Here is a 9,301-nt window from a genome sequence, read left to right as displayed (position 1 = left end):
AAAAAAAAAAAAAAAAAAAAAAAAAAAAAAAAAAAAATTATTTTTTAAAAATAAATATATTTATTTTTAAAAATTAAAAATTAAAAAAATTTTTTTTTTTTTTTTTTTTTTTTTTTTTTTATATGCATATAAAGAATATATTAGGAAAACATAAATATTGTAAATAAATAAAAACAAATAATTATATATATATATATATTTTTGTATGTAAATATATTTATTATTATATATATGTAGAAATTTTTTTTTTTTTTTTTTTATTTGAATTTGTTTTCCAAAAAAAAAAAAACAGCTACATTATTAAAAAAATAATATATATATATTTATATATATTTATTTCTTTATTTAGTTTTTTTTTTAATTTTTTTATATATATTTTTATATGTAATAATTATCCATAAAATATTATTTTGTAACATATATTTAAATATATATGGTAATAATATTTTGTATTATTTATTAATATATATACTATATATTTATATGTATTTATACGTTTATAATAAATAATACAAAATAGTTCACAATGATGAGTGATGCAAACAAAAGACAGCTAAGAACGAGAAGAAAAAAAACTATGAATTCATTATATTATAATAGTGATTATAGTAATGATATAAGTATAGAAGATTCTAAAAGTAGATTAAGTGGTGGCAAGAAAAGTGAGGGTAGTTCTAGTAAATCAAAAGATGTTATATCATCTTATACTAAGAAATATAGCCCTAATAATAAAAATCATAAACATAGTAAAAATATTATGAATCATAAAAATATGATTTATAGTGATGAGTATATGAATAATATGAATGAAGACAATGTAGACAATGAAGAAATTTGTGAGAATCATTTGTATGAGGAAAATAATGATAATAATATGAATGATGATATGAATGAAAATAATATAATAGATGAAGATGAAAATGAAAATACAAATCTTGTAAATATAGACGATGAAAATATTAATGATGATAATAATAATGAAAATAATGATAATATTGAAGACATGACTAATGACATGAATAATAATTTAAGTCATAATAATATTATTAGCAATGAAAATTCATATAATAATCAAATAGATAGTACATTTCATAATATGAATAATAAAAGAAAAGATGAGGAACATATAAATAATGATGATGAATATATTCATAAAAGTAAAGATAAGAAAAAAAGTGGATCATTAGTACATATAAAAAATGAAAATACAAATAAATTAGATAATAATAATAATAATAATAAAAATAAAAAAGATAGTGTAAGTGCAAATGGATCTAATAAGAATAATTGTAATACATCTAGTAGTAATAATCGTAGTAGACATGTACCTAATAATAACGAAATAAATTATGCAAAAATGGCTGAAAAATTACCTCATGTTGTTGGGGTTAGATTTGATAAGTCACAAAATAGATGGCTATCTGGTATATGTATTAATGGACGATGTATTAACAGATATTTCCCAGTATATAAATTTGGATTTGAAGAAGCTCGTAGGTTAGCCATTCAACATAGGAAAAATTTTGAGACAGCTAATGTAGGGCACTTAAAAAAACAACAGGGTGAGGCTAAAACGTCTCACTTGAATTTGTTGAACCTTAATTCGCAAATACCCAATGACTTTAAAGGTAAACGTGAAACGTAAACATAAATATATACGCACATATATATATATATATATATATATGTATATATATATATATATATATGTATATGTACTTATATATTTTTATTTATTTATTTATTTATGTTGGTTTATTTTTTATATTCTCCTTTTTAGATATCCAAGGAAAAAATAAACTTATTTTCAAATACCTTTCTTATGACTCCATTCAAAAAGAGTGGGTTGTAACATACGATTATGACAACAAAGTTCTTGTTAATAAATTTCCTGTAGATATATATGGATACAATAATGCCTACGAAATGGCTGTCCATTGTATCAATAAGCTTAATATATGTAATCAGGAAAAGTTGTGTAAAAATATTAATAAACAAGAGCATTCTAGAGGATTACAAGGTGATTTGTTGAATAATTTTAATGATAATAATAATAATATTAACAATAATAATAATATGAATGATAACAATAATGTACTTTATAATAATAATAATAATAATAATATACTTGATAATAATAATAATAATAATATACTTGATAATAATAATAATAATAATAATAATTCGATTGATAATCACAATTTGAATTTATATAATAATTCCAGTGAACATAATAATATGTGTGAAGATTTGAGTTCTTTTAAAATACACAAAAACAAAATAAGTAGGTTAATTAATTCAGCGCAATCAAATTTTTTAATGAATAATCAAAAATCAGAATTGGCTTTGAACGACATTCTTAATAATGAAAATATGATGAATAATTTAATTAATGAAAAGCAAAAACTAAATATAAACCATAATAATATTAATAAAAAATTAGAAGAATTAGAAAATATGAGAAAAGAAGATACTATGTTTTTAAATGATAGTTCTTCTTATTTAAGTACCAACGATATAAAAGTATTGAATGGTATTAAAAGATTAAAAACAGATAATCCTCCTTTTAATAAGCAGGATGAGGAATTTTTATTAAATTCTAGAAATTTGAATAAATATTCTAGTATGCAAAACAATAATTCTTATGATATTTTAAATGATTCAAATTTTAATATATTAGGAAATGAAGGAATGTTTTCTTTAAATGATAAAAAAGGTATAAATAATAACGATGTGTCAAAAAATAGAAATATTACAAATTCTAATTATTTTAAACCTTTCCATGATGAAGCAGAAAATAATATATATCAATTATTGAATGGAAAATATTTAACCAATGAGGATAAAAGTGTACATATCAATCTTTTGAATAGTGTAATGAAGCAAAGTACTATGAACAAATTGTCAAATGAAGACGATCTTTTTGAAAAAAAAGAAAAAAAAAGAAAATTAAAGAATAATATGCTTGAACAAAAAGGAGATGATCAATTTGTAAATATGAACAAAAGGATCGATACGAACTTAGTGAGTAATAATAATAATATAAATGCATTTAACAACAATAATAATAATAATATTAGTAATAATAATATTAGTAGTAATAATAATATTAGTAATAATAATATTAGTAATAATAATGTTATCAATAATAATATTAGTAATAATAATAATATTAGTAATAATAATAATATTAGTAATAATAATAATATTAGTAATAATAATATTAGCAATAATAATATTAGCAATAATAATATTAGTAATAATAATATTATCAATAATAATATTAGCAACAATAATATTAGCAATAATAATATTAGCAACAATAATAATAATGTAATCCCTTTTGGTGATGAACATTTTGATGCCTTGTCATTCGATGAGTATCGCAAACGTATTAATAGTAAAAAGAGTAATTATTCAAATATAGGAGAAAATGAAAAATACAAGAAATTAGCTAACGGATTGTTAGATAATGGTGAAACACTATCTAAAAATTTAAATGAATTAAAAATGTATCATTTGGCAGGAAAAAAAGAAAAAGATAATAATATGAACAGTATGAATAATATTTTATATAATAATAATAATAATAATAATAATAATATGAAATATTATACACATAATGAACATCATAAAAATGAAGAATTAAAAAGGAATCAACTTAATGAAAATGTGAATCATGAGAATATGTTAAATTTGAATCAAATGATAAGAAATATACTTAATAATAATAGTGTAGATAATAATGAAAAAATAATAAAAGGTATAAATATCTTAAAAAATATGACTATGAATGATAAATTTAATTTGATTAATTTTAATAATCAATGCATGAATTATTCGTATAACAATATGATCAAAAAGGAAAATTATGTTAAAAATATATATAAAATTATTAATAAGGGTTCAGAGGATTCTATTAATTATGATGAATATTTAACTGTCAAGTTAGAAGTTGAGGATGGTGAAGAAAAAGATCAAAATGGGGAAAAAAAAAAACACAACACATCAGAGTCATATAATGAAGGGAAAATGAATAAAAAACATAAAAAGAAAAAAAAAATGAAGCAAAATAAAATAGATGAAGATATTACTGTAAATAATGGAATGATAGGTGAAGGAAACAATGACAAAATTGAAGATACTAATAAAAATGACCATATATCAAATAATTCAGAAGTTACAAATAAAGATATTATAAATGGTGAAAAAAATTCAAATGATTCTGAAGAAAAGGAGAAGGAAGAAAAAGAAGATTATAATGAAAATATATATAATAATAATATGAATACAGATAATAATACATCAAACAGTAATGATGATAATGAACAAATAATTAATAACGAAAATGATTATATATTAAACAAAACAAATAACGAAATTAATAAAGAAATAAATACATCATCTATAAATGAATTTAATGATATTGCTTTCCAATTGTGTCCTTGGAAAAAAGGTATTCAATGGAATTTGTTAAAAAAAATGTGGACGTGTAAATTATGGGATAATAAAGGTAATGAAATTACAAAAAATATTCATATAAAAAAAAAAGAAGGTATTGATATTGGATATAAATATTGTATAAAAATTCGAACAAATTCTTTTATATTTTATCTATCAAAAGAATTAAATAAATTTCCACATATTCCTGAAATATCATACGATTTACAAAATCTTCATTTTGTTGTATCTTATAAAGATAATGAAAAGAAAATATATTCCTTTGAAGATGGAATTTATAAATCATTTATAGACTGTATGGAATATCTAAATAAACAAAAAAGAGAATATAATGAAAATATTTATGATATATCCAATTTTATAAAAGAAAAAAATAATTTGGAATTAGATGATATATATAAAGAATTAAATTATTTCGAATATAATAGAAATGTATTAAGTAATATTTGTGAAGAAACAAAAATTGCATATAGTATAAAACCATGGTTAAGAGGTATTATATGGGAAGATAAATTGAAAAAATGGATAGTGTTTTTTAAAGATAAAAATGAAAACTTGAGAATTAGCTTTTTTAGTACATCAGATTATAACGATGATGTTATTATGTCTTATAATAAAGCTTGTGAATATTTTTCACAAGTTAAAGAATCAAATAATTTTGATTCCAATTCAGAGGAATTTGCTCAGTCCATTAAAAATGTTATTAAAAATATTCAATTTGATAAAATAATAGAACAACAAAATGACGCAAATAATAATGATCACAAGAAAGGAAATTTGCAAGAAAAACATGATATACAAACAAATTATTATAATAAGGTGACACAAGGAAATGAAGGGGAAACAAATAATAATAATAATAATAATAATAATAATAATGAAGGGGAAAATATGACCGACTCTCAAATTGTCTTAAATACAAATGAAATCCATGTCCATAATGTACATGCATTAAAACGTCCTGAAGTCTTATATAATATTGGAGAAACACAATCAAACCATTTTTTAAAAGATAATAATATATCGAATGAGCACAAAAGTATGGAAACATTCTATAATGAAAACTCTTATTATAATGATGATATTGCTTTTCTAAATTATGCTGATAGTAATGATAGTCTTATGTCAAAAGGAATGTCTCAATATTTATCATTATCATCAAAAAAAAAGAAGAAAATAAGAACTACTGAAGATATATATAAAAGCGAAAATGATGTTTTATCTTATCAAAATAATGAATTATATAGCAATGTAAAAAATGAAAACTATGATGAAAATATTTCAGAGAATAATAAAAAATATGGAAAAAGGAAAATGGAATTGAATTTTTTAAGTCACAGTGAAAATAATATAAGTAATAATACTTATAATAATAATGATTATACAAATGATGATAATCATAGTACTAAGGTGTATTCTTCTGATTGTGAAAAGAATACTAATCATAACAAAAAGACGGAACATAAATATGATCAAGAGAACAATAAATATTTTTATAATAAAGATAAATTATTATTTGACCACGAAAATGGTACAATTCCAAGAAATATAAAGAAGGAATCAAACAATTTAAACAACGAATATAATTTGGATTATTTAAATTCTGAAGATATTAAAAATAATAATCATCACAATCACAATAATAATAATAATAATAATAATAATAATAATATTATTATTAATGGACCATCAAGTGATGGAGAAACAATAATTTTATCACAGTATCACAAAAATGATGATGATGAAGATGATGGAAATAATACAGATAATTCAAAAATATTAAGAAGTTTTGATAAGTGTTCAAATCAAAATAGTGTATGTATAAATAAAAGTAATGAGAAACTTGAAAACATTTTAGACGGAGGAGTAAATATGAGATTACCAAAAAGTGAAATTTTAAATCAAGCTTCTAGATTACCAAAATTACAAGGTATGTTTTTTGATAAGAGAAGAAATTATTGGACTGTTAGTGTTTGCGGTTTCAGAAAATCATTTGGTGTTAGGACAAGAGGTGTATATCAAGCATACAAATTAGCAGCTGAATTTCGTAATCGTATATTAGAAAACAATAAAGGTAAATATTATCCTCAAAGAAGTACAAGTATGTCTAGTAATTATAAATATAATACAAAGAGTGGATCCATAATTATAAAAGATGAAAAAGTGAATTATAGTAATATATCTGAAATGACATCTGTAGATGAAGAATATGATCAGAAAAAAAAAAAGGCTTCGTTTTCTTCTAATAATATTAATAATATTGATAAAGAATTATATTCATTAAATGACAAAGAAAGTAATAGTAGTGGATTATATTATTCTTTTAATGTAAAAGGGAAAACCAGTTCAAATATATATGATTATTTTTTAGATAAAAAAGAACATGACTATTTCGCAACTAATAATAGTAGTAGTAATAATATAAATAATAATAATAATGATATTAATAATAATAAGAAAGATCCAAAAGGCGTACCTAATAATTTATGTTATGATGATCAATATAATAATATTGAAAATGAAGAGGAAGAAGAGGAAAGGGAAAGGGAAGAAGCTGAAAGATGGAATATGTCAGATAAAGTGAATAATAAAAATAATGATAATAAAATTCAAATTGGTAATAATACTTTTGGACAATTAAAATATGATAGTGCTTTAGAATCAAACCTTATCAATTTTATAAACGAGGTAGGTTCATCTGATTTTTTGAAAGATGCCAAAATTAATAATAATAATAATAATAATAATAATAATCATATTGGTGGAAATAAAAAGAATCAACATATAAATAATAATATTAGCAATAGTAATACTTTAAATAATAGCTTAAATGTTCAAAATATTTCTTCTAGTAATAGTGCTATAAGTAATAATGGAGTTATAAATAATTATTCACCTACACATATATATGAAGTAGACAATCTCAATAATAGTCAAGATTACTATTTAAAAAATGATGAAATAAAAAATGAATTAAATAAAGTGGAGGATCATAAAAATAAAAAGGATATTTCAAGCACAAATAGTCTACTAAAACATTTTATGAATGATGATATATTAATAAATAATAAAGTAAAACACCAACCCTATTTTGATAGTCACAACAATTATAATAAGTTAGGACACAAACAAGTGAAAACATCTGCTTATACGGAAAGTGCAATTGGATTAGGCTTTAGAAAAAATGGATATATTAATGATTGTGACTTAGTTAATAATAATAATAATAATAATAATGATAATAATAATAATAATAATAATAATAATAATAACATGAATATAAAGAACAATGATGTTATATTAAATAAATTGATATCTTCTAACCACGATAGTAAAGATAACAGTAATAACAATATTAAGGATAAAGATAGAGAAGATAGTAATAAAAATATTTATAATAATAATAATAATGATAAATCTATTGGTAGTTATGCAAACAGTCTTGGTGTAATAGACAATCAATGTGAGAATAATAAAGGAGCAGATGAAAACACAAAAAATTTTAATAATAATAAAACATTAAATAATTATGAACCAGAAAATAAGTCTTATAATTACAGTCCAGTGTTAGATGAAACTTTAGAAGAAAGAGATGTGAGAATAAATAGAGAGGTAAGCAAATGTAAATTTGTAGATGGATTAATATATGATGAAGCTAATAAATGTTTTCGAATAAAAATTAATGGTTATAGAAAAGCATATTCTGTTATTAGAAGAGGAGTAAAAGAAGCTTATAAATTAAGTATTGAATCTATAGAACAAATTAAAAGACAAACACAAACTAATAATTTTAATAATAATGAACAGTCACAAGTTAATACAAATAATATGACACAGATATATAATTCAAGTTCTGAAAATTCAAGACATGGATCATGTTATAATTATCAACATAATCATAAAAGTAAACTAGAGAATTCGAATGATAATCCTGAAGAAAAATATGACCACATCAATAATATGAGCAATGTAGGACATGAAAATAAACAGGTACGCAAAACAAGAAAAATAAAATATACATAAATATTATATATATATATATATATATATATATATGTGTGTATATGTTTATGTGTGCATCTTTTTTATAATATAAAAGTAATATTATTTTATCATATAAAATTTTTTCTTTCATTCATATTATTATATTTTTTTTTTTTAGAGCGCTGAAGAAAGTTTGTTTCCAATGTTAAATATAGATGATAAATATTATGAACTTCTTAAAACATCCATTATTATATGTCTGAACGATATACTTATGAATTGTATACCTCAAGTATTTCACCTATACAAAAATATCAATACATCAAATGACATAAAATTAGAAGATATATTATACACTGAAAGGAAAAGAAAAGAACAGTCCTTAAAATATCATATTGAATATACACAAAATTCTGTAGGTGTGTCATCCCTTATACCTTACTTGAAATTATTTAGTACCGAAATTTTAAATAACGTTTTACCATCAGCACAATCCTTGGAAATACAAAGATTAATAATTCATTCGTTGGATATACAAACATATAATACATTATATTAAAAAATATATAATGAACTTATTTAAAATATTTATTATATTTATATATATATATATATATATATATATATATATGTAATTAATTTTTGCCTTAAATATAAAATGCACAATTAAATATTGTGTGTACCATTTTGAATGTAATTTAAAAATCAATCCAGTTTTATTCTTTATAATTTATATCTTTTAATATTTTATCTAGCTTTATTATTTTATTCTATTTTATTATTTTTTTTTTCTTTTTCCACCACGAAATTATATTCTATAATATATATATTATAAAATATACAGCTTTATTATTAT

The 9,301-nt window shown here is 20.5% G+C and overlaps 1 protein-coding gene across 1 annotated transcript; it reads left to right on the top strand.

The window, feature by feature from the left end:
• Window positions 1-526: 526 nt before the first annotated feature.
• PRSY57_1137700 (transcription factor with AP2 domain(s)) lies at window positions 527-9,004 on the top strand (the record flags this gene model as incomplete). The annotated part of the gene is made up of 3 exons (XM_012908337.2): window positions 527-1,628; window positions 1,781-8,451; window positions 8,624-9,004. The coding sequence occupies 3 exons, from the start codon at window positions 527-529 to the stop codon at window positions 9,002-9,004; spliced, it is 8,154 nt and encodes a 2,717-aa protein (XP_012763791.2).
• Between the last annotated feature and the right edge of the window lie 297 nt (window positions 9,005-9,301).

This window comes from Plasmodium reichenowi, chromosome 11, assembly GCF_001601855.1.
Source record: "Plasmodium reichenowi strain SY57 chromosome 11, whole genome shotgun sequence".
Taxonomy (NCBI): Eukaryota; Apicomplexa; class Aconoidasida; order Haemosporida; family Plasmodiidae; genus Plasmodium; species Plasmodium reichenowi.
Note: the sequence above shows the minus strand (reverse complement) of the source record. Positions and strands in the feature narration are given on the sequence as shown.